The sequence below is a fragment of the Grampus griseus genome (genome assembly GCF_964374135.1).
Source record: "Grampus griseus genome assembly, chromosome: 12".
Lineage (NCBI taxonomy): Eukaryota > Metazoa > Chordata > Mammalia > Artiodactyla > Delphinidae > Grampus > Grampus griseus.
In genome coordinates this window covers 60,719,879-60,747,518 of record NC_139006.1, presented here as the reverse complement: position 1 = coordinate 60,747,518, position 27,640 = coordinate 60,719,879, and the positions used below count along the sequence as shown (strand labels likewise).

General features: G+C 39.8%; 1 protein-coding gene across 2 annotated transcripts in view; it reads right to left on the bottom strand.

Annotated features, from left to right (window-relative positions):
- SETBP1 (SET binding protein 1) overlaps positions 1-27,640 on the bottom strand; it is a 372,459-nt gene that overhangs the window by 20,883 nt on the left and 323,936 nt on the right. The window contains exon 5 of one of the 2 annotated variants that reach the window (XM_082667612.1): positions 7,509-7,679. The exons of the other annotated variant lie outside the window; for it this stretch is intronic. Within the exon in view, the coding sequence (XP_082523738.1) occupies positions 7,509-7,679 (171 nt within the window). The remainder of the gene's footprint in view (positions 1-7,508; positions 7,680-27,640) is intronic. 2 annotated transcript variants of the gene reach the window in all.

Here is a 27,640-nt window from a genome sequence, read left to right as displayed (position 1 = left end):
CTGTCTTTCCTAAAATCTCAGCTCTGGAGAGAGAAAAATTAGTTAAGTCCAGTCCAGGCATGTTTGCTGAGTATTTACTATGCACCGAGCACTGCACGAGCTTCTTGACACCCAAGTATGATTATATGTTGCTTAATAACAGTGTTCCTGGATTTTGTTTCTCTTGTTTTCATCCCATTGAACCCAAGGTTCTGTGAATTCATGGGATACACAATACTCATTGAATGGGACAAATCTTAAATAGGAAATGGTTGCTGCCCTCAGGAAATCAATACTCTGAACAGAATGCAAGACTAGCATATATAAAATAATTAAATTACACCTAGTCCAGTATAATCTCCAGCTTTCCATTGAGAAGCTCATCCTGAAAATCCCACAGAACTTCTGAGTGAAGGGAGACATTTATGTGTAAAAGTTCTTCCTTCTCTGAATAAACACATACCTATGCACTACACATACCATGCCATATAGGCTGACTCCTTAACTTGAAAATAATCTTCCCTGGAGGATATCCTGGTGGATTAGCCCGGAGCTAGTCTGCCATTACTGAACAGAAGATTCTGGAGGCTCCAGGGGTCCCTTTCAGGTTGCTCCCTCTGCTGAACAGTCTCAGGATGGTTTGCTGTTTCTGGGGCTGCCATGGAAAATAAAGGCAAATCACTGCCTCTCAGCTCTAATAAATATCATGCTAGAGTATATGTTTTCATGCACCAGATGGTTTTGTGCAGGAAACAGTTGTTCAGTGCATTTTGATGAATACTTAATGATTAGCTGTTGTTTGCCCACCTCAGTGCTAGGTACTGGGGTTTCAAAGTCAAATAAGGACTGACAATAGGGGAGTGGACAGTGCAGCATGAGAGACAGACACTACATTAAATGTAGGGACCAGTGATCAACCAGCTTGTAGGGAGAGGAGCACAGAGGATGTGGTGTCTAACTTGGCCGTGGGGTGATTCTCAAAGTGGGTGTAAGGGAAGGCTTCCTAGAGTTGAAGGCACCTAAGCTGAGTTGTGAAGAGTAATTATGAATTAGATATCCAAATAGCTTGAGGAGTGGGTGAAGGAGACAGGAACATTCCAGGGTGGAAAATAGGTAATAGCAATAACAATAAGAACAACAATAGTAGCAGCAACAATAGCACAAATTTGCTGAACTCTTCCTATGTGTCAGTCACTCTTCTAAGATTTGTTTGTTTGTTTTTTTTTTCTGCATTACGCGGGCCTCTCACTGTTGTGGCCTCTCCCGTTGCGGAGCACAGGCTCTGGACGCGCAGGCTCAGCGGCCATGGCTCACAGGCCCAGCCGCTCCGCGGCATGTGGGATCTTCCCGGACCGGGGCACAAACCCGTGTCCCCTGCATCGGCAGGCAGACTCTCAACCACTGCGCCACCAGGGAAGCCCTCTGCTAAGATATTTCACAAGAATTACCTCATTTATTCCTCACCACAATCCTCTACACTGGGTGGCATGCTTTTCTCCATTTCACAGGTGTGAACACTGAGGACTGAACACCCAGCTGCTTTAGTGCAGTACTGAACTTCCAATGTAGGCGATTGGAAGCAAGAACACATGCGTTCAACTAGAGCACTGCACAGCCCACAAGTGGTGTCAAGAAAAAGGAGCCAAAACTTAGAAACAAGGCAAATGGAAGGGTGCATGTCCTTGTGGAGTCTTAGTGCCATCTTACAGGGGATTCATTATCCACTACTAATTAAGCCCCAGATTCTGTCAGGTAATATATTAACTTGTAGATTTTTGCCCAGAAAATATGCAAATGATTCCTTTCCAGTAGAAAAGATAAGCCCAGAGGTTATGGTTTTATTGTCCATTAGGACATTAACTGAACAATCTTGCTCGGCATTCTTTCTCCAATGCCTACATTCCTGTAATGCCCTTTTCTTCTAGTTCTAATTCTTTTTGGACCAGCTTTATCACCATGTTGGTTTCCTCATTAAAGAATTGAATGAATCCTTGACATGAGTTTTTAGTTTTTTGCAAATTCCACTCTGACAGTGGGGATTCCAAAGGAGTTTGGTGCTGGCTGACATTTCCAAGAAGATGGGCCCAGATTCTGGAGAATTTGGTGCTTCTTGGGGATGTTTACAGCCTTAGCCACGGAACAGCTCAGCTTTTCCAGAATGTCCAGTTTAAATCAGAAAAGAGCTTATTTTCTCCTTTTCGGGCAAAAAAATTGGAAGTTTTTCAGAAGGCCTTTGGTGTGATGGGGTCTTCAGGGAAGCATGGAAGTTTGCAACCCTGCTGGATCTCTTCATGGCCCAAAGCCACAGCGAGAGGGCTCATCAAGAACCTCATGTTCAGTAGAGCTCGCTAGGCAAACAGAGTGATTCTGTGCTGCTTCAACATGGGCCGGTAGGTAGCACTTTTCAGAAAATTTGAATGATTTGTTTTTAAAATAAAGCTTTATTTTCTCTAGATCTTTTTGAACTTTTCCTACTGTATATTTTAAGTGATTAATCTGGACTTAGAGAAATTTATTTTACAACTCGATGACTTCTTTGGTTTGTATACTTATGGCTCTTGGATGTTTCAAATCCTATTAACTTGCACATTTATTTGCTCTATTTTGGTTCTTTTGGAAAGACAAGACTTTTGGCTGAATCGACCCATTATTTTGGTTAGGAACTTCAGATCATGATACCACACAGGACAAAAAATAAATAAATTACTTTACAATTCTGAAATTCCTGTTCACTGCTTTTTGCATTTGTACCTGGATATCATTTCATCTTTTTGGGTCCCTCTCCATAAATGGCGGTTGGTTAACAGAAAAGTCAGGCATCCTAGAATTTGGGAGTTAGAAGCAATTTTCGTGATCATTTTTTGCTCCAGCTACTAGAATGCTGGATTTCATTAGAATTAAGAATTCATTCTTAATTTGTACAGGTAATTTTTCAAGCTTAAAGTCTAGCATCTTGATTACAGGTAACAGCCAGTTCTGATGGGGCTGATAGTTTGGTTTAATAACGAAATGGTTTACCTAATATATCTTTGCTTTTAGAAGCAAAACGTCTGACTTGTGAAATTTAAACATTTTCACTTGCTCTGATAGTTTTAAACAGGGCAGATGACATAGTTTGAGAGAATAATATATTAGCCTTGGTACGAAACAGATACAAACTATAAGAGCTGTGCTCCCTCTGCTGCCCTTGTCATCTCTAACAGGGCTACACCTTGAGCAGGTGAGATTTGGTGATAGCAACCCTGATACATATCTTTTTTCCTACTTGGATTTAAGATGAGAGACTATCAGTGTGTGTGTGTGTGTGTGTGTGTGTATGAGAGAGAGAGAGAGAGAGAGAGAAAACAAGAAAGAAATGCCTTCCTGTTTGCTTGCGTTTCCATTACTACTACTCTAGACTTTTCAGTTGCAGAACCAAAGAAACTTTTTTTTTCTTGGTGTTTTATGAAGTTCCTACAAAATTTGTAATTTACTTAATAATATAGTCTCATCTTAAATATTAATACAAAGTGTGAGTGGGGGGCATGTTTCAGTAGTAAAATCATGCACTCTCTACATACCGTATAACCTCCCTGAGAAGTTAGTTCAACGTGTAGAAGATCAGAAAAATAAGGCTGACTTATTCAGGTACAGATTATCTGGTGTGGTTATTCAGTCATTATTGGGACAGTGCAATGGAAGTTATTTCAAATTATGCATCATTTTGAACAAACTTTATTGAAGCTTTCACTGCATTAGCCCTAATTACTCACAATAATGATGCAGTGCTCCCTTGAACCAGACCTCCTTTGTTGTGCCAGGGGACTGCAGCTGATCAATGGCTATTGAGCAGTTTGATCACGAAGGCTGAACTGCTTGAGCACCAGTGGCAGCCAGTGCCTTCCCTCCCTCCCAGTAGCTCACAGACTGACATGTTCTCAGTCTGGCCACCCTCTCCTTCAGCTCCTCTTCTGTGTCTTCCTCCAAATCAATAACTTCATAATCAGCATGACTCTCAGACTCGGAGAAGCTAAAAAATTGCCTTAAACAAACAAAAATATACATACACACACATGCACGAGCTAGAAAAAGACATATTTTTAAGCCTTTGACCCACATTCATTTCTTCCACATTATAATGTTTATAAAATAAGGTGGGAAAGGTTCCTTTTTTTTTCTTTTACCAAAGATTACCTGTTTGAAAAAATACCATTAGGATATAGACTGATCAATTATTTGGCAAGTATTTACTGACAGCTTACCACATGTCTGTCAAAGATTTTTCCATTTGCTTGTTAAGCAGTTCCAATATCAAGCATGTTTTTCTCAGATGTCTCCCATCTTGTTTGGTACAGAATAAACACACAGCTACTGCCTCGTAAGCATTCATTTCACTTAGTGATTATTTATTGAGCATCTACTATGTGTCAGGAACTGTACTAGATACCTTAGTTTCCATTATTTTAAAATAAAAGTAATTTCAAATTAATTGAATTATTTTAGTATTTAAAAAACTCAATAGGGAATTCCTTGGCAGTCCAGTGGTTAGGACTCCACACTTCCACTGTCGGGGGCACAGGTTCGATCCCTGTTCGGGGAACTAAGATCCCATATGTCGTGCGGCGTGGCCAAAAAAAAAAACCTCAATAAATGATTTCTTAAATTAATTTTGCTTTATAAGCCACTTAATTTTACTCTTCTTTCCTTTACCTTCTCTGCACTTGTCTGAGTCTTCAAAACCACTCTGTAGAAACGACGACCTATTGAAAAATAAGTTGATTTCTTTATATGGCCAGAAGTAATTCTAAATTACCTTACTTATAATGAAAGATGGGACTCTAAAGAAAACAACAATTAAGTGAGTTGTCTCATCAGAAATATGTATGACTAATGTACACGCACCCAACTGAATGAAATCAAACCCAGAACCTATTTATTAGCTGCCTTCTGTATGCTTGACTTTGCTTAAAGCCTCACATTATGAGTTTCACTCACTGTTCTCTAAAAGAAGTAGGAGTCCATAATTAGGGAGAAAGAAATCTGCCTTTGCTACTGTTGGGCCTATGATAGAAATGAGATTCCACTGGAAATCAGGCAGTAAATCAAGAAATTTGGGTTCCAATCCAACTGCATGACCTCAGGCAAATCTCTGAATCTCAGAAGCATCAATTTCTTCACGTGTGAAACAGGGTATTGGGCATGAGCCCAGGCTGTTCGACCCTAACTCTCTTAGGTTTGTGGGAAGACGTTTGTCTGTGGGGAGTGGAATCTCAGGAAGGTCTGGCCTTCAGCACCTGGAGTAGATCTTTAGCCTGTTTTCCCACAAAAGTTCTGCTCTGCAGCCTAAGACCCGGAAATGGACCAAATCTGTGAAACTCTCATGAGGGTCTCATTTGAGCGTTGCCAAAAATAAACAGCCCATTCCTACATCCTGAAACAGGAGAGCTTTGGCTCAGCTCTGATTACCAGAGAGGCAGGTTTAAAAGTTTAATACCCACCTGTTTCTACGCCCATTTGGCATATTTGTAAATTATTGAATGCAAATAGAGAAGGCAAGCCCGTAGAAGCTTGGGATCCCAAGAATGTGTTCTCTCACACAGCATGGAAAGAGTTCAGGGAAGGAAAATAGGGGATCACCTGTCTTTTGCCTCTGGGAAATATCTGTGCTTGGCAAGCAAAGGCGGAAACATGCAGGCTAACTTTTAAATCCATAAAGGGAGGCTAAAGGAGGCCTCCAGAGCTTAACCGACAGGGTCGAGCAAGCAGTTATCTGGGTGGGTAGGCAGACCTTGGCTCAAATCTTTCGCTCCAGACAAGTGATGAATTCCCAGAGTTCCAGCAGTGCCCACTTCTCGGACTCCCTCCACAGGCGCCCTCCCATAAAGGTGCTGCAAGTCTCAGAGGCAGCTTCTTCCCCTTTCCTCTGTGACTCTCCTTCTAGGACCTCTCCTTGTTCTCATTGCTGGCATCGTTTACCTGGCATTTCCATAAAAAACTTTTCATTTCACACCTAGCATGTGAAAGATGTTAATATCTTGATCATATTTGAGAGATGATCCCGTTTCTTCAGAGCAAGATTTCCCAAGTGCCTGGGAAGAATACCACTTCCAAGAGATTTTAAGAGCTATTGCCAAAAAAATGAGTTTTGTGGTCAGGTAAGACCATGAAATTCTGTGTCTCACCCTCCTGGAACCTTACAATGCACATTGGTCAATTAAAAGCTCAGAAAAACCCTGCAGAAAGGAAGCAGATGCAGTGTAGCATTCCTCACACTCACCTAACTATGAAAACATCTATCCCAAAACACCTACCAATATTTTGTGAAACTCAGTTTGGGAAGTGTCATTCCAAATAGTTCTTTCTGTTATTTCAGTTGGGCTCATTTTCTAATTACCAATGGTCTCCATGAAGGAGGTAGGTATGTAGCTGAGTTCTCTGCTTAAAGCAAACTGCTGAATTAGAAGATAAGTTTAGGTGAATATCAATAACGAGTGTCTTCTTGGGCTTCTAATCATAATAGGCATTTGTAAATACTGCAATATGCTTAACATTTACCAGTGCATCAATTCAACACATTTTATGGAATGTGCCATCACTCTGTGTGCCATGAAGATAGCAAGAATCTAAATCATGGATTCTATCTCTGATGTACAAACAATTCTGTCATGAGAGAGAAGAAGTTAAATAGAAGCATTTCTCATGTAGTCTACAAGTGGGTGGTAAATGCATGGCAGAGACACTGGATGCTACAGGCATTCAGAGGAGGTGTGACTCCCTGGGCCTTGAAGATCTGTGGGATGTGAATAGGAACTGAGTAAGGCTGTCCTAAAGAAAGGTGTTAAGCCAAGTACAAGGCCTTCCTTCCTGGCAGTAGGGATGAGCGCGGCAAACTGGGGTTGGTGCGCGGGACTGCTGGGAGGTGATGTGGGGAGTAGCGGAAGGCAGAGCATATGGGATGTCTGAGTAAGGCGCTTGTACTTTATAAACTGCCAGTGAGGAGTCTGGTGACTATTGAGGAATTCATGATATCATGAGCTAGAATGAATCAAGTCCTCAGGGAAACTCTGATTACCATCTCTCAACCATGGTGAGCACAGGAGGTAGTGAAATGCAGTGGTTGAGAGCATGGGTCTTGGATCTGAGTTGGAATTCTGAGTGTCCACAGGTTCCTGGGGCAAGTTTCCTTCCCATTAGCTTCCTCTTCTGGAATGGAGATACATGTATTTATTTCACAGTTATTTTATGAGTTACATGAGATATATAAGGTCCTATATGCAGAGACTAGAAGTTACTAAGCCTTGATAAAGAGTAATTAATACTGTTACTACTACTCACTGACCTTTGCCTCTAGGTTCTGAGATGATCTCCTTCCTTTCTTAGACCTTCTCCTACTTGAAAACTCCAATGCTGAAACAGCTCACATGCTCAGTGTCTGCAGGAGGTTGGCTGAAGAGAGAACTCTTACCTGTACTTAGCAGCAGCACATTCCTGGAGGGCCTTCTCCATGCCCACCTTCCCTGGGATGAACCCAAAGCATGTGAAGTGCTCACCTGCATCTGATGTTGCTGCAGATGCAGCAAGGAGAGATAACACTGGGGCTGGTGGGATTGCAACACTGTCCACTGCAGCTGGCTTCTTCCTGGTCATCATAGTGGACGCTGAGCCCTCGTTCTTACTATGTGCTGCTGTTTGGTCCACTTTTAAGTGGGGACTTGGAATCCCTAAAAAAAATAACCCCAAAGCCTGCAGTTACTTTAAAGAAATAGGAAGACAGACAACATAAAATCTGAAAGTGACCTGAAGAAATCATCAAATGATCTGACCTCCTTCTGGTGCAAGAATGATATTTTAGAATGTTTAAAGGAAACAAAACAAAACAAATTAGCAGCATGACTGGTTTTGGTTTTGTGGCTGAGGTTAGTGGTGACAACATTCCAGGTGGCCTGCCTGAAAGTGGGGGTCGGGGCACAGGCCTAATGAAGCAGTGTAAGCCATCATGCATGCTTTACCTTCCATGGATCAAGAAGCCTGTCTTTACAGAGGTTTTGGTGTGCAGAGCATGGATGGGAGAAGTTGACCCCACCCTAGTGAGGCTTCTCATCTCATCCAGCTAGGAAGACAAGACTGAATGAAAAGGAAAAACTGGGCAACAAGTATGGGCAGGCCTGTGTGTTACTCATTACAAGTGCCTGGGGAGTTCTCAGGAGGCAGGGATTCGTGTGGGAAGAAGTAAGGAAAGCCTTCCCAGAGTTCATGCTAGAGCAGCAAGGTCGAAGGAAAGGCATTCCCAGTGCTGCGAAGAGTGTCTGCTAAGTCATGGGTGAGGAATGAAGATGATTCAGACAAGAGGCCGGCCTTCTGGAGGCAGGAGATGCCCTGTAGGGACTGGTGTGTCACAACAGTGACTGGGCCAAGTAAGAGCTGAACCTGGGGGCCTTTGAGTGTCTGGTCATAATAGTCACAATTTTTTGATGCTGAAAAGCCTGGGTAGACTCTTATGAGGTGCCTCTGAAAGGGCCTGGAAACTTACTACATAACACATTATAAGAACTGTTCTGGAGCCTTGTTTGCTGGGCTCAAATCCCGGCCCTCTTACTTTTCAACTGTGTGATCATGAGCAAGTTACTTAACCTCTCCAAGCTTCAAGCTTCCTTAACTGTGCAGATGGGAGGGAACTGCATTACCTCATAGGGGTGGTTGGGGGCATCCATGATCAATCAAAATAAAGGGCCTAGAACAGTGTCTGGCACATAGTTCATGCTATATAATTGTTTCCTATTATGATTATTCCTATTATACTGCTATCACTATTATAACCTGCTCCTCAGACCAAACGGAAGCCAGCCAACAAAGGCTCAGTTTTCTTCCCTGACATGACCAAGGATTTCTGGACACCTTCTACATCACTAGCTGCAAAAAAAGTCACTCTCCAACTCCTCCAAACATAAGTTCAGAAGCTGCAGGTGTCTGAATCCATGTCAAATGGTAATCTACTCAGAATTTCTTTATTTGTTGGCTACATGCCACTGATAGCAATAACATGAAACAGGCCGTATCACGGTAGTTCCTGACCTTTTTTCCCATCTTAACCAACTTGAGTGACACTGGTCCCTCCTATAGTAACAGCTCACCTCCAGTGAGATCTGCTCACTTTGGCCTAATGGCAGCCCTGTGAAGCATGTAGTGTGGAGGTTACTCTTTTCTTACTTTTATAGATGAGGACAACATATTTCTGAGATGTTAAGAGATAACTGACTAAACTCATACATCTCTTAATGTCAGAGCTCGAAGTTTTCAAGCAGCCAGACGCTAAACTCAGGGATCATCTTGGTCTACCTTACCATCTTCCAACTTCTGCCCATGACCTGGTCTACCAACAGCATGCTTCACACTGAGGACACAGAGGGCCTATATCACACCTGGAAAAGGCACCTGTAACCACCTAAGGAAGAAATGCTGACACTTTCATTTACTGTCTACTACCTTCCTCCTACTCTCCATCCCGATCTCTGAAACCTCCACTTGACGTGTTGTAAATAAAAATACAATTTTTCTTTTTTGATTTCATATTTCATAGCGTTTGACTATGGGAGTGGACAAACATCAAATTCTATGACAGAGAGACCGCAAGGCACAACCATCAAGAAATCAGGAGGTGCAGCAAACACGTACATGATCCCCGGATGATGCCCGCTTGTAAAATATGCAGGTGTGCCAGGAATACGCAAGGTATACACATGTAGTATATGTAAAATGCAAACAGAATCTTCTGCAAGGAGATACATCCAAATAGTTAACCATGGTTATTCTGAGGAAGGAGAGCACAGGGAAGATTAGTGAGGGAGTTTTTACTTTTGCTCCTTAGCCTTCTTTATTGTTAATATTTTTTAAACCACAAACATATATTAAACTCTTTTTCCATTAACAAAATAAACATAGTTTGGAAAGAATCTAGAAGTCTATCACAGTATGGTCATCTGGGTAGACTGACTGATGTGCTAGAATAGTGGGCTGCTAACAAATCTGCAATGGGACAGCAGGCGTGAGTCTGATAAGAATTCCCCACCGTGGTACTCCACGCCACCCTGGTCCTGTTCCTGTCAAATGGATGCAGTCGTCCTTTGCACAGCACACCTCCGGGACTCTAAGCTGCCAGAGTTCTATTGGATAACAGCTCCTTTGGAAAAACTCCCTGATCTGTCTGTCCTCTTTGTACCTGTGGACACAGGTGGGACAGGGAGTTCTTTGCTCATATTATTATATGTGCAGGGAATGAGGCATAAACAGGATTAGCAGGCAGATATTTAACTCTCACTTGGGAACACAGTGATTTCAAGCCATTTTAGTTGTACCCCTTTTCATGCAAATGTTCACAATCCACATCATTCCCTTAAAGCAGATCTGATCACACCTCTATCGGGTGTACCTTGCTACTCAAGTGTTTATGGTATAGAATAAGTTAAAAGTAATAAGATGACACTTAAAACACTCTATAATTCAGATTGTCACTCTATCTTGAAAACCCTAGATAATTTAGGATTTTCTAGATTATAGTACTTTTTGCCAGTTGCTGTCCAATGAATTTGAAAACAAATTGAAAAAAAAAATCCTGATGTTTGCTCAGACATTTTTCAGTTTTGAAAGGATTAGGGAAACAATCCCAGAAGTAGTATATGTGGGCAAGAATATTAGATTACCGTTAAACAAAGGCTAATATAACAGTACTTGTAATGCATAAACTCTGTCTGAGAGCAGAGGTCTCAGGAGACTGGAATGGGTGACTTCTTGGGAGAGAGCATTGGGCAGGCTGGCCACTGGAAGTCTTTGTTTCTCTTCATTCCAGGTGGCAGCTGATACTCCATGCTGAGGTACCCAAAGGACCAGAGGAACGTGAAACAGTTCAGAAACAAGCTCTCACAAATGCTCGGCGGTGGTAGAGTGGTGGGATATTTGGCAAGTTCCTTCCCAGAATGGGCCTGGCTGCTCTCTCCACGGGAGGAAGATTTTTGAGGCTGGAGATCAATCATAAAGAAGCCCAGATTCAGCACTGTACTGACTGGACCACTGAGATGTGGCACTGCTCTTTACACTGGGGCATGAGGAAAAGCAAGGATGGCTTTGATCTGGGAAAGGATCACTATGTCAAATTCGGACAGCAGTCTGCATGGAGAGCACACTTGGTAGATGTGTTCATAGGATCACCAAACCCCAACACAGGACAAACTGTATTGAGGCCTGCATATCTGGAGGCCAGTACATTTTTAAAGGAGGAAATAACAATGCTAATAACTTTGTGGATCCAACATCTGTTTATAATTAAGACAGAGAAGCCAAAAGGAAATAAAAAAAGTTAAACTTATATGAAAACATTCTACTATAACCTGTAGACCTCTATTGATAAATTTTTAAAAAACTCTTTGAAACTGTGCAGTAGCCTATCGAGGGACAGTCACTCATTTTCAAAGGTAATTTCTCATAGACCACTTATCCTCTTGAACCTCTACCTGCACACCGTGTTTGCATTAGGGACTTGATTTATGGATTCCAACTCCTTTGACGCAGAAGCTGACTTCCTGTTGCCTTGGTTACTTGGAGTTCAGTTCAAGGTTAAAGTACTCCCAAATCAGAATCAGTGGCAGGTGCTGCATCTAGCAGCCAGGTTATTGACTGCCCCAGAATGTGGAAAGGTCAGAGACCGAAGCACTGTTTACTGCCTTAAGGGTGAGTCAATATTGAGTCAATAGTTTCGATATTTTGATTCTGTTTCTTCCGAAGTAGTAGTTTTTGTTCAATTACCTCTTCCCCAGGTTGCTCAAGGTTACAGGGGTCATGGAAGAAAAGCAGGGTCTACGGTGGCTGACTTTCCCAGGATCTCTTTAATGAGCTCTGTGACCTTGGATAATAAAAACCAGCCTCACCATAGAGTAATTTGTATGTTGCTCTAGGTTTGTAAAGTTAGTTATCGACTTATCTCATTTTCTCTATGGGGAAACAAACAAACAAACAAACCTTTGTGGGACAGTTATTATTTACTCCTTTTTTCTAGATGAGAAAATGGAGGTTCAAGGAGGTCAGACAACTCATCTAAAATCACACAGCTGATAAGAAGTGGTAAGAAATAGATCCTAACTCCTGACTGAGTCCTCATCTCATAGTTTCTTTAAAATAAAGGGGTTGATAAAATCATCATCCAGGGATCATACGTAATTCATTTTGTAACATTTACTACAGAAAGCAGTATATCTGGAAAATACTATGCAATTAATATAGGTTTAATTAACATTTTAATTCTAAGATTGCAAATGCAGATGTTTCTTGGAGACAAAACTTAGGATGGCATAGTGACAGAGGCCGACACCAGTGGGGTGGTTAGTTCCTTCTGTCACCTTCCTGGCCCTTTCACTGTAGAATTCAGTGCTTGGCATGGACTGAGAGGCATGTTTTGTTGAGCACTCGGTGGCTTTTAACCTTGCAAAGAGCAATGACATGCATTATGCTATTTGCCCCTTGCAGTATCCCTGTGGATGACAAGAGGCAGATGGTGAAACTCCAAATTCACAAATAAGAAAACCAAGACACAGAGGACCAGGTGATGTGCTCAAGCTCACATATCACAAGTGCGAAGAAGGTGGTGCTGAAATCCATGCCTCTTGACTCAATTCAATATTCTTTTCTGTCCCATGACACATTGGCTTTTGGGCAAACCAGTAGATAATATATTTTTCACAAGAGGAAACTCACACTGAAAACTTGATTATAATTCCTTTTCTCATATATTGGTTGTCTGCTCGAAAGCTCCCATTGCTATTTTTTCTTGTTTGCAAATGAACTTCACCCATGGAAATAAGGGGATATACGTTACAGAATAAAGTGAATCAAGAAATAGATACGCTTGTCAGAGGGCAGACAGCAGAAGCAAGAACTACAATCCTGCAGCCTGTGGAATGAAAACCACATTCACAGAAAGATAGATAAAATGAAAGGCAGAGGACTATGTATCAGATGAAGGAACAAGATAAAACCCCAGAAAAACAACTAAATGAAGTGGAGATAGGCAACCTTCCAGAAAAAGAATTGAGAATAATGATAGTGAAGATGATCCAGGACCTTGGAAAAAGAACGGAGGCAAAGATCGAGAAGATGCAAGAAATGTTTAATAAAGACCTAGAAGAATTAAAGAACAAACACCTGGAAGAATTAAAGAAAAAACAGAGATGAACAATAAAATAACTGAAATGAAAAATAGACTAGAGGGAAGGAACAGCAGAATAACTGAGGCAGAAGAACAGATAAGTGAGCTGGAAGACAGAATGGTGGAATTCACAGCTGTGGAACAGAATAAAGAAAAAGGAATGAAAAGAAATGAAGACAGCCTAAGAGACCTCTGGGAAAACATTAAAGGCAACAACATTCACATTATAGGAGTCCCAGAAGGAGAAGAGAGAGAGAAAGGACCCAAGAAAATATTTGAAGAGATTGTAGTTGAAAACTTCCCTAACATGGGAAAGGAAATAGCCACCCACGTCCAGGAAGCACAGAGAGTCCCAGGCAGGATAAACCCAAGGAGAAACATGCCAAGGAACATAGTAATCAAACTGACAAAAATTAAAGACAAAGAAAAATTATTAAAAACAACAAGGGAAAAATGGCAAATAACATACATGGGAACTCCCATAGGGTGAAAAGCTGATTTCTCAGCAGAAACTCTACAAGCCAGAAGGGAGGGGCATGATATATTTAAAGTGATGAAAGGGAAGAACCTACAACCAGGATTACTCTATCTGGCAAGGATCTCATTCAGATTTGATGGAGAAATCAAAAGCTTTACAGACAAGCAAAAGCTAAGATAATTAAGCACCACCAAACCAGCTCTACAACAAATGTAAAGGAACTTCTCTAAGTGGGAAACACAAGAAAAGAAAATGACCTACAAAAACAGACCCAAAACAATTAAGAAAATGGTAATAGGAAAATACACATCGATAATTACCTTAAATATGAATGGATTAAATGCTCCAACCAAAAAACACAGGCTAGCTGAATGGATACTAAAACAAGACCCATATATATGCTGTCTACAAGAGACCCACTTCAGACCTAGGGACACATACAGAGTGAAAGTGAGGGGATGGAGAAAGATATTCCAAGCGAATGGAAATCAAAAGAAAGCTGGAGTAGCAATACTCATTTCAGATAAAATAGACTTTAAAGTAAAGAATGTTACAAGGGACAATGAAGGACAATACATAATGATCAAGGGATCAATCCAAGAAAAACATATAACAATTATAAATATATATACACCCAACAGAGGAGCACCTCAATACATAAGGCGAGGGCTAACAGCTACAAAAGAGGAAATCGACAGTAACACAATAATAGTGGGGGACTTTAACACCTCACTTACACCAACAGACAGATCATCCAGACAGAAAATTAATAAGGAAACACAAGCTTTAAATGACACAACAGACCAGATAGATTTAATTGATATTTATAGGACATTCCATGTGAAAACAGCAGATTACACTTTCTTTTCAAGTGCATATGGAATATTCTCCAGTGTAGATCACATCCTGGGTCACAAATCAAGCCTCAGTACATCTAAGAAAATTGAAATAATATCAAGCATCTTTTCTGACCACACTGCTATGAGATTAGAAATAAATTACAGGGAAAAAAATGTAAAAAACACAAACACATGGAGGCTAAACAATATGCTACTAAATAACCAAGTAGTCACTGAAGAAATCAAACAGGAAATCAAAAAATACCTAGAGACAAATGACAATGAAAACACAATGATCCAAAACCTATGGGATGCAGCAAAAGCAGTTCTAAGAGGAAAGTATATAGCAATACAATCCTACCTCAAGAAATGAGAAAACTCTCATATAAACAACCTAACTTTACACTTAAAGTAATTAGAGAAAGAAGAACAAACAAAGCCCAAAATTAGTAGAAGGAAAGAAATCATAAAGATCAGAGCAGAAATAAATGAAATAGAAACAAGAAAACAATAGCAAAGATCAATAAAATTAAAAGCTGGTACCTTGAGAAGATAAACAAAATTGATAAACCTTTAGCCAGACTCATCAAGAAAAACAGGGAGAGGACTCAAATCAACAAAATTGGAAATGAAAAGGGAGAAGGTACAACGGACACCGCAGAAATACAAAGCATCCTAAGAGACTACTACAAGCAACTCTATGCCAATAAAATGAACAACCTGGAAGAAATGGGCAAATTCTTAGAAAGGTATAACTTTCCAAGACTGAACCAGGAAGAAATAGAAAACATGAACAGACAAATCACAAGTAATGAAGTTGACACTCTGATTAAATATTTTCCAACAAACAAAAGTCTGGGACCAGATGGCTGCACAGGTGAATTCTATCAAATATTTAGAGAAGAGCTGACACCCATCCTTCTCAAACTCTTCCAAAAGATTGCAGAGGAAGGTACACTCCCAAACTCATTCTATGAGGCCACCACTACCCTGATACCCAAACCAGACAAAGATACTACAAAAAGAGAAAATTACAGACCAATATTACTGATGAATATACATGCAAAAATCCTCAACAAAATACTAGCAAACAGAATCCAGCATCACATTAAAAGGATCATACACCATGATCAAGTGGGATTTATCCCAGGGATGCAAGGATTCTTCATTATATGCAAATCCATCAATGTGATACACCATATTAACAAATTGAAGAATAAAAATCATATGATCATTGCAATAAATGCAGAAAAAGCTTTTGACAAAATTCAACACCCATTTATGATAAAAACTCTCCAGAAAGTGGGCATAGAGGGAATCTACCTTAACATAACAAAGGTCATATATGACAAACCCACAGCAAACATCATTCTTAATGGTAAAAAACTGAAAGCATTTTATCTAAGATCAGGAACAAGACAAGGATGTCCACTCTCACCACTCTTATTCAACATAGTCTTGGAAGTCCTAGCCACGGCATTCAGAGAAGAAAAAGAAATAAAAGGAATATGAATTGGAAAAGAAGAAGTAAAACTGTCACCATTTGCAGATGACATGATACTATATATAGAGAATCCTAAAGATGCCACCAGAAAACTATTAGAGCTAATCAATGAATTTGGTAAAGTTTCAGGATACAGAATTAATGCACAGAAATCTCTTGCATTTCTATACACTAACAATGAATGATCAGAAAGAGAAATTAAGGAAAAAATCCCATTCACCATTGCAACAAAAAGAATAAAATACCTAGGAATAAACCTACATAAGGAGGTAAAAGACCTGTACTCAGAAAACTATAAGACACTGATGAAAGAAATCAAAGATGACACAAACAGATATATAGATATACGATGTTCTTGGATGAGAAGAATCAATATTGTGAAAATGAATATAGGACCCAAAGCAATCAACAGATTCAATGCAATCCCTATCAAATTACCAATGGCATTTTTTACAGAACTAGAACAAAAAATCTTAAAATCTGTATGGATACACGAAAGACACCGAATAGCCAAAACAATCTTGATGGGAAAAAAATGGAGCTGGAGGAATCAGACTCCCTGACTTCAGACTATACTAAAAGCTACAGTAATCAAGACAATATGGTACTGGCACAAAAACAGAAATATAGATCAATGAAACGGGATAGAAAGCCCAGAGATAAACCCACGCACCTATGGTCAACTAATCTATGACAAAGCAGGCAAGGATATACAATGGAGCAAAGACAGTCTCTTCAATAAGTGGTGCTGGGAAAACTGGACAGCTACATATGAAAGAATTAAATTAGAACGCTCCCTAACACCATACACAAAAATAAACTCAAAATGGATTAAAGACCTAAATGCAAGCCTGGACACTATAAAACTCTCAGAGGAAAACATAGGGAGAATACTCTTTGACATAAATCACAGCAAGATCTTTTTTGACCCACCTCCTAGAGTAATGGAAATAAAAACAGAAATAAACAAATGGGACCTAGTGAAACTTAAAAGCTTTTACACAGCAAAGGAAACTATAAACAAGATGAAAAAACAACCCTCAGAATGCGAGAACATATTTACAAAACAAATAAATGGATAAAGGATTAACCTCCAAAATATATAAACAACTCATGTAGCTCAATATCAAAAAAACAAACAACCCAATCAAAAAATGGTCATAAGACCTAAGTAGACATTTCTCCAGAGAAGACATACAGATGGTCAAGAGGCACATGAAAAGCTACTCAACACCACCAATTATTAGAGAAATGCAAATCAAAACTACAATGAGGTATCACCTCACACCGGTTAGAATGGGCATCATCAGAAAATCTACAAACAACAAATGCTGGAGAGGGTGTGGAGAAAAGGGAACCCTCTTGCACTTTAGGTGCAGATGTAAATTGGTACAGCCACTATGGAGAATAGTATGGAGGTTTCTTAGAAAACTAAAAACAGAATTACCATATGACCCAGCAATCCCACTACTGGGCATATACCCAGAGAAAACCATAATTCAAAAAGACACATGCACCCCAATGTTCATTGCAGCACTATTTACAATAGCCAGGTCATGGAAGCAACCTAAGTGTCCATCAACAGATGAATGGATAAAGATGTGGTACATATATACAATGGAATAGTACTCAGCCATAAAAAGGAATGAAATTATGTCATTTGTAGAGACATGGATGGTCCTAGGGACTGTCATACAGAGTGAAGTAAGTCAGAAAGAGAAAAACAAATATCGTTTATTAACGCATATATGTGGAATCTAGAAAAATGGTACAGATCAACCAGCTTGCAAGGCTGTAATAGAGACACAGATGTAGAGAACAAATGTATGGACACCAAGGGGGGGAAAGCAGGAGTGGGGGTGCTGGTGGGATGAAGTGGGAGATTGGGATTGACATATATATATAGTAATACGTATAAAATAGATAGCTAATAAGAACCTGTTGTATAAAAAAAAATAAATAAAATAAAATTAAGAAAAAGGAAATAGATAACCTTGGGATTTGGAAAACAATATTTTTCTGTGCCAAAGTCAATAAAAGTGTTATTTTTTGTTGCATCACTTTATTCATTAACTGAACAAATATTTATTGAACATCTACCATACCAGGGACGTGACACTGGTCTAAGCAGTGAAGTCCCTAAGTTTTCTAAGAAGTGCATTCTAATAATCTCTGCATAGCATAAAGATAGTTGTTACTTTTTATAAGGATACTGAAAGATCCTAAAGTGTCTTTTTAATCATCAAAAAACAGAGGCTTTGCTACCGATACAGAATCTTTGGGTGAATTTGTAAAAGTCATCCCACCTAGGTGGAGATTCCCAAGGACCCAGCTCTTAGCAAAGGGAGGGCACCATTGTAAAAGTTAGATTAAGTTATGGCTTCCTGTGGCACATGCACCCCCCACTGCTCATGGTTTGGAGAGAGGAGCATGCACTGGATTTCAGTGCATTTCTCCCCACGAGCCAGGTTCCTACAGAAAGTGAACTACTTGCTCAATTGCAGGTGGTGGTCTTATCAACATGTGTTTTGTGTCAAATGAGTTTTACTTCATTTTGGGACCTTGAGAGATGAAATTCAGGCAAGGTCACTTGTAAGTAGGATGCTATTCAGTTAGCCTGGAGTCAATCATTTTAAAATCAACAGGTATCTGAGTGCTGCACAGCACAACTCAGAAAATGTGATCTCTGTCTTTGTAGAGAAGGTTTAGAAGTGGAGAGTGGGATAAGACAAAAACACTTACAAAACTGATAAACCAAATGAGACAGGAAGCCAAATGAGTCCTCCACAAATTAGGAGGAAAATGAGATCTCAGTGGGATCTGAGGTGGTTTTGTGCTCATGCATATATTAATTCAACATTCATTAAGAGCCTGTAAGTACCAGGTACCATTAAGTACAGGGATCATGAACCTTCTCTGAAAGGGGCTAGCCTGTCCACTCAGGAAGACAGTTACAGGTACAAAACCCCCAGTCTTGAACGATGAGTAGAATTCAATAACTAGAAGTAGAGGGAGAGCCTGCCAGGGCTGGGAAAAGACAAGAGCAAAAGCAGAAATAACAAGCCTTCTCTGTGCAACTGAGACAAGAGTGCTTAGGCTGAGTTGTAAAAAACAAACACTGAAAGATATGTTTGGAAAGGCAATTGGGAAAAAGTAAACCCACATCTCGTTGTCAGGTAGATTTAGTTTCTCCCTTGCACAAACATGTCTTATCATCTTGGACAGACTTCTGCAATAGGACTTATCTCCTATTGTGTAATTATTTGTTCGTTTCTCTGACAATTTTTGTAGGCAACTGCAAAATTCTAGAAGTCCAGGAACCACGTCTAACTTTCTTTTGATTTCCCAGCACTTAGCTTGATAGATATTACATACTCAAAAGTGTTGGATGGATGAATGGACAAACGGAATACACATTTATTCTTCTAGGCCCAAACCCTCTGGGGAAGCCACCCATGCACACTTGGTCCTCTAATCTAAAACTCCTTTTTCAGTACAGTATAGAGTACAGGTGAAGAACACATTCTCTGGAGTAAGACTACCTGCATTACTAGCTGTGTGATTTGGGGCAATTCATGTCAGCTCTCTATGCTCAGTTTCCTCATCTGTTAAACGAGGTTACTGAGGATTAAAGGAGTTTATATATTGTGGTAGACAGAAAATAATGTCCCCCTTTCTAATTCCTAGAACCTGTGAATGTGTTATGTATCATAGCAAGAGAGAATTAAGGATGCAGACAGAATTAATATTGTCAATCAGCTGACCTTAACATCTAGAAAGTATCCTTGATTACGAGATGGTCAAAATGTAATCAAAAGTGTCCACTGAAGTGAAAGAAGGAGGTAGAAAAGAAGAATCAGAGAAAGAGATGTGGTGATGGAAGTAGGGTAAGAGAGCGGCTAGGCTGCTGGCTTTGAAGATGGAGGAGGAGGGACATGAGTTAAGGAATGCAAATGGCTTCAAGAAGCTGGAAAAGACAAGGAAATAGATTCTTTCCTATAGTTTTCAGAAAGGAAGTTGATACTTTGATTTTAGCTCAGTGAGACTCATTTTGGACTTCTGACCTCCAATACTGTAATATAATAAATTTGTGTTGGTGAAGCTATTAAGTTTGTAGAAATTTGTTATAGCAGTAATAGAAAAACTAACACATACAAAAACACTTATTATGGTGCCTAGAGAGTAAGAAGTCAATTGCTTTAACTATTATTACTTAGCACTACAGTGTCTTTGTACTAATTGTTTCATTTTAAAATTATTTCATATGTTGAAGTCGTGTATGTCTCCTACAAGATTTAAATTCTTTAGGATGTAGAGATTTTATAATATTTTCTTATATCTTCCTAGCATAATGCAGACACAAAGAAACTATACAATGAATACTTATAGTCAATAAATTGTACCAGAGACAAATAATTTGTTAATATGAAAGTTAAGAGACTAGAGTTCTGAGAGTTGAGTTATTTCAGGCTCTGCTCCACACTGACTGGATGAACTTGAACAGCACCTGGAATCTCACTGTGCTTCACCTTCCTCTTGGTCAGAATCTATTCTAGCTTTACTATTCTAAGTTGTCTAGATTCAGAGAAACTGCTGAACAATCTGATTAGTTCTTGCTTCTCTTAATTTAGAAGTGAAGAAATGGGCTGAGGAGAGAACATTTTGTCTACTGGAACTTCAAAGAGATTTTTTATTAAAGAATCCCTTATACAGTAAATTCTAATGATGTAGAAGTCAGTCTCTCCTAATCCTACAGTGAAAAAGTCACACCAGATGAAAGGTATTTTCTAGATGTGCCCAGTGATATCACCCAGAATGGAAATAAAGCGAACATCAAAATTGCAAAGAGGAGACATCTCAGGTTAGAGGTTTTTAATCTTTCTGCATCTTAGACATGAGAACCTCTTCTTAGGAAAAAAGCGTACACATGTACACACAGACATACAGACACACACACACACAACACATTTTGTACACAGCTTAAGGTTCAAAGATACTTTTAAGCTCAGGTTAGTACCCTGGCCTGCCTAAGTCAATTCCTGCACACACACACACACACAGACACACACACACACACACACACACACAGACACACACACACACCCCAGAAGGATTAAGAGCAGATAGATAGAACCAAACAGAATGCTGATGTAACTGCTCCCATGCTTAAAAAACAGAGATAATAGAGTGGTACCTGTTTCACTGAAAAATATAACAAAGGGATTTTCAAAAGATACTAACAAGGGAAGAAAGGATGCATACATGTAATTAAAACCAATTTAGTAGCACACTGCATCAAGTATGCTCTTGTGACATCCCTGGTGATCAGGTAGGTTAGGAATTTGCAACTGATGCACATAAAGCATGTTACAGGTTTCAATAGATGAGCACAAAGGAGCTTCAGCAAAGTAAAATCAAGGCAGTTTAGAGTTGGAAGGGAAGTAGTCCAGTCCTTCCTGGGCAATTGAGCCCCAGAAACGGATGTATCTTGCTTTGCCCAGTGTCACACAAAGAGGGTGACAGGGGTATGACTCTGACCCCAGCCTTATTCTTGGACTGTCTCAGGCCAGCATGTTGGTTTTCTGCTAAAAGGATTACATTCTGAGACTTCACAGAAGCAGCCTTCTTGCATGCTGGTTATTCTATACTCACAGGGCAGCTTTAAAACAGACCAAGCCAAAAATGGCAGTTATGATCCAAGCTATAAGACCACTGGCTCTGGAGGATTCTTCCCTAGACTCTCCCTAATGTGAAGGGCTCAGTAGCTGTTAATATAAGCATCTTTTGTAGTATCTTCCTTTTTACCTTTAGAACACAGACTTGCAGTGCACATCTGCATGGTAATACAGATCTTGGTGCTAACTGGGTCACCTTATTTGCATTTTGATTACTGCTTATTTAGAAGCCACATTGAGAAAAGAGCTTGATATCAGGAGCTTAAATGCATGTGTGTCTATAAATATATGTGTAAATAGATAAATGCATAGTTACTGGTTTGTGAAAGATCAGTCCAATATGTACTCATCTCTTAAGAACATATCTGTAGGAGTCTGGCCATGTATGGATATTAGGTTTATAAATGTGGTTACGGAATCTAATTATTCTCAGTGTAAGATCGCCCACTGTATGGACACACTGTATCAGCTAGAGAAGCCAATTCAGCATACAGCCCCTTTGTTAAGTAGTCATTGCTTTATATGTGGGAAAGTTGCATTGTTTTAAGGGCTTCATTGAATATGGCTTTCTTCAAACCACCTACTTTGTTCCACTATTTGAAATCATCCTGTAAAATGCAAACACATTGTGACTGTGTGTAGGCATACACATATAGACACAGAATGTGTGCTAGAAAAGCTCTCTTTTTTGCAACAGAAGAGAAAAAAAATCACAGAAACTCAGACCCATCTTTAGATAGATCTCCTAATCTTTATCTCTACTAGTTCAGTCAGACGGGCTAATACCATGATGATGGCTTTGAAATCTCTTAGGAATTGGATGAGGAGAAGTGATAGTGATGAACTCCCAGCTAATAAACACAGAGTGCTTATTTCGGCAGAATGATCAATTTCTAGATGTCCTGAGGCTTGTCTGATACAGTTGATTTACTCATCCTTGCTTACCTCACTAATAAAGCCAAAGTCCACCATCAGATTACAGAGGTGCCTAGAATTTCTTAAAGGGGCAGAAGAAAGGTAAAGTAACAGTCTTCATATCCCTCTGAGCATCCTTCCCCATCCACAGTCCTTGAAACCCTGGCTGCCTTCCTCACTGGTACTCTCCACTCAGTAGACTTTGAGCTAGTACAGTAATACAATTAATTTGTTATATTGTTAGTGGAAATTTAATGCAATGATCTAAAAGAACTCTTACATATTATGATAAACTTTAGTGCCTCTGGGCGGCTCCCCTTGCATTGGGCTCATTTCACATCTCATCCATTATGTAAATGAGATTTGGAAATAGTTGAGTTTCACTAATGTATCTCAACTCTAATGGATTGGAGTCAGTCCTTTTGAAACTAATGAGGTTAAATGCATCTCAACATTTCTTTCTACTTGGTTGATTATGCAAGCCTCTATTCAAGAAATAGGACGCAGTGCATTTTTTTTCAACCATCCTCTAAGGAAATGTCACTGTTGCCAGACCCCAAAGTAGCCCCAAATAAGTTATGTTTGAATAATGCCTGTGTTGGTTCTAACATTGCATGGTGCATAAATAGAGATAATGGACAATATGCCATTATATGATTTAAGATAAAAGGAGAGTATTTTAAAAGTTAGTTCACCTGAGGAAGACTTGCAGTCATCCAGAGAAGAGTGAGGGAAAGTTTCCAAAAGTGGACAATGGGAATGAAGAGCCTTTGGTGGAGCTTGAGATCAGAGAGGGAAATAGCCACTGGCAGAGTCTGGAACTGGGAAGAGACTATTGAATTTGATTCAGAGTCACAAGATGTCAATCCAGTTACTCAGGGCCTAGTCTTAAGATAAAGATATACAAGAAGGACCTCTACATTCTAGATTTCATTTCAAAGGCCAAGAAGTGGGAGTTCTAAAGTTTGGAGGCACAATGCTTTTTTCAAAAAAAAAAAAAAAAGAAGGAATAAGCATTTCAGGAGAAGCAGTTTCAAATTATCCAGGGTCATGGAATCACGGAGGTGAGGATGAGATGCTAAATATCAAAAACATCCATAAAATTATTTTGTCTTTATTTAAAAAGGAGGGATGGGTTAAGTGGAAAGACATTTAATCTGCATGATCGCCCTCTCAGGTAGATGGTTTATTAAATACTTTTTAAAATAAGAAAACTGAAGCTTTGAGAGGTTAGATAACTTGAACAAGGTCAAATACCTAGTTAAGTGACAGAGCTGGGAATTAAACCAAGGGTCTTCTGGCTCCAAAGTTACAGCTCATCTACCACCTCAAAACTCCTTTCCTTGTAGGTAGTGTATTTCTTAATTACTGGCTAATACATTTGGATTCTGATTCTCTTATACAGAATGTTTCTGTCCCCACGTCCTAGCACAATGGCTGGCACAGAGAATGTGCCCAGAATAAGCCAGTCAGGAATGAGAAGAGGAAACGCTGGATATTTACAAAAGGTGATTAGGATGGAGGCCACCAGATGCTTGACTGAAGAAAGTGTTGGAGATTTGGAGGAGAGATTTCTGGTCAAGTAATCACTCCATCTTTGCCATCCAAACTAACTACCAACTCTCTGAAACCTGGGACCCCAGCAAGAAAGTTTGTCAACTCTTAGATATTCAACTTGATGCCACATTCTCAATAAGTTGTTGGTGGATGGCAACAAGGAAGCAGTTTTGTTCCTTCATTAATTTATTCAGTAAAAGTTTCAGTGCCTACCATGAACACAGCTGCTCCAGGTCCTTTGGGGTACCCTTAAAATAAAAGAACGAGTCCAGTCTTGGGGTAGTCAAATATTTAGCTGAAGAAACAAGATGCAGGAACAAGAAATTTAAATAAAAATAACAATCTCCCCTGAGCTGAAAAGACTACCCATATTACCTTCCATTGCACCTGGGGCACGCCAGAGATTTACTGGGGAGATTTTAACAACTAGCATATATTCTAGGATAATAGTTTAAAATGGAACTTATTATCTATATAACTCATATACAAACATAAATAATTGACCTGGCTGATTAAGAACAAGAATTTATATTAATATCAATGCCATAGTAAAGGTAACAAGGTAACCAGCATGATTATTTTAAACAAAAGTGGCATTTCAAGGTAGTTGAAAGGGTTTGTTCTGAGCCCTCATTCCCTGTGTTCAAATCAGAGAGTTATAAGTTACTGGTTGTCTGGACCTGGGCAACTTATTTAACTTCTCTGTATTTTTGTTTTCTCATCAATAGTGGAATTAATTATAGTACATATCTCCTAGGCTTACATGAGAGGATACAAAGATAAATCTCAATCATCAAAGTGCTGGAGGTAAAGACATATTAGTATTTACTAATAGATTAGTATTTACTAGTTTTCAATATTCTGTGATAAAAACAACAGGATCAGGCATAAGAGCCATGACTACTCAAGGGAATGAGTGACTTCCCTCCTAGGTAGGGAAGAACTTCACTGAGGAGGTGACATTTCACTGGGGTCTTTAACAATTTGGAAACATTGGCTGAAAGGGGATGAGGGGAAGAAAGGGCAGCAGGTGCAAAGGCATGAAGCATAAAATAGAATGGTATGTTTGGCAAAAGGCAAGAATTCCTGTGTGGCTACAATATAGTTTCTTAGGTGGGTGGGTGAAGTGTAGCAGAAGACGGGGCCCTGGGTCAGGCTGGGAATGATGCTGGGAGTTTGGATTTCATTGTGGGTAATGGGGAGTCATGAAGGATTTCCATGTAGACACACAGACACCCAGCCGTGGAGAAGAGATGATTTGCTCTCTGTGGGTACAATTGTGATTAGAGGGGACAAAAGCTGCTCCCAGTAGGTTTCTGAGAAGGGAGCCAACAAAAAATAAGGTTTCTGTGCTAAGGGTAGAAATATACCTTTTGATCCCGGATGCTTAACCAGCGTGCCCTACTGTTCACAATTCCTACTTGCCCTCCCTTTGTTTCCTTTTCCCTTCTTCAACCTTTATTGGGCAACTTGTACATTGGAAGTTCCCTTCAAAGAATTATAGGGGAAACACTGATGAGTGAGTTATGGGTCTTGAACTGAAGATACCCAAAGCCTTGTTCAAATAATATTTTTGTAAATCAACTCTTGCTTTGTTCATTTGGACAGCTCACTGTCCAGAGGAGGCTGGAGGTGAGGGCTTTTAGAAAGTTATATGTTTTCAAGAAGGTAAGTCTCCATCTAATGTATGTTTTCTTCAAGTAAGGATTTGTATACCTCTGCACTGAGGTTTTCACTTTTTCTTCCTGTCTTCATGGGCTGGTATTTGATTATAGTCAGAGGACGGCTATGCAGATAGAAACTATGCAACTAGCTTAACCAGAACAGAGATGGCCAGGGGATGGCATGTGACCCCTTTCCGAAAAAAGCAGGTGTATTACAGCTTTAAATCCTGACATCCTAACAACTTGCTAAAAATAGTCCAGATAGTTATTAGTTGACATACAGGCCCAAACTAAATTCTTTTTACTAAATTCAAATTTCATGGCTTGTTTAATTTGTAAACCAAAGTCAGTCCAGCAGGTCATAAATACCACTGGATTGATATGTGCTGGGAATATTCATGTATATGCTCATTTGTCCATTTGTTTAACCAACATCTATTGAATATCTATAATGAAGAAGGAATTTTGGCAGATCTTGGTAAAAATGCTATTGCAGCACAGCAAAAGATGGTCAAGAATCAGCATAAAAAGTGAGAAAGGGCAGTGATGACTCTCACCCTAACTAAAGGCAAATCACACATATTGAATCTCTGACCACTAAGAAACAGGACTAGTGAACACTGGGATGAGTCCAACACAGAAACACCTCACATTTATGGATGAATATGCTGTAGATAACGAGCCACACTGCACTCAGGCTGTCGGAATATTTTGCACACTGGCCCAGTGATTCATTTAGAATCCTGCTGGACAGCAGCGTCTCCGTTCAGGGTGACTTCGTGTGTTTACTGCACGGTTTATGGTCATGGAGGAAAGCTGCAGGGTGGGGGGAGGGCCAAAGAGGCTCAGGAGATGGTGATTCCCAGGCTTACTTATCTTTAGCTCTATGACTTTGGGCATGACACTTCTTTTTGTCCTGCGTTTCTTTATGGTCTCTGATTCCTTCTGATTCTGCATCTCGAGTAGACAAAAGAGTCTCTGGTAATCTTAAACAGGAGGAAAGTCACCTGGCCATCATAAGGAAGATCTGAGAGCCAAAAGCACTTCTATTTTTGAGGAGACAACAGAGATATCATTTCTATTAGATAAACCAAATAAAATGCAAGTTACTGGACCTGAAAGGCCTGGGAAACCCAGTCAGGTCTAGGCTCATCTGGGTGTTTCTATCATGTGTCCTGCTCACTTGTGGGTGCCTCATGGTGAAAGTGACTCAGGAGGGTGTGCCACTTTTTAATGAGGTCCTTTTGGTTACTCCTGGACAAACTGTTTTTGGTTGAAGATCAAACAATTACATGTGTCACTTTTAATCTAAAAGTCCCCACAACCCAATGAAATAGATAGTATTAACTATATTTTATATATGAGGAAAACGAGGCTCAGAAATGTTAAGAAATACATTCAGGGTCTCACAGAATTAATGGTAGCAGGAATTTGAACCCAAGGCTCTCTGTCAGGTGCTTTCCTTTAAACAGCCTTCCTTTCCCATGGTTATGAGAAACACAGATTGATACTTTAGTGTCTGGACTCCAAAAAGTGACAGAAGGAGTGACAGGTTTTCTTTAGGAAAAGGTTTAGGAAAAGAACTTTTGTCAGCAAACAACTTATTTCTTAATTTTGTCTAGTTAGCCCTGGGTATAAGCAGATAATAGCTTAATATAGGATTAAGAAGTTGCGGAACCTGTTGAAAACAAAAAATTCGGATTGAATGTGCAACGAGGCTACAACTGTGGACAATCTCCATGAACTCAGAGCTAAAAAACAACTTCCATGTTTGATTTAAGCTTTCCTAAGAAAGGAAAGGAAGCCGGAAACCAGGATTCAGGGAGCAAATGGAATTGCCAAGAGGTGTCAATGAAGC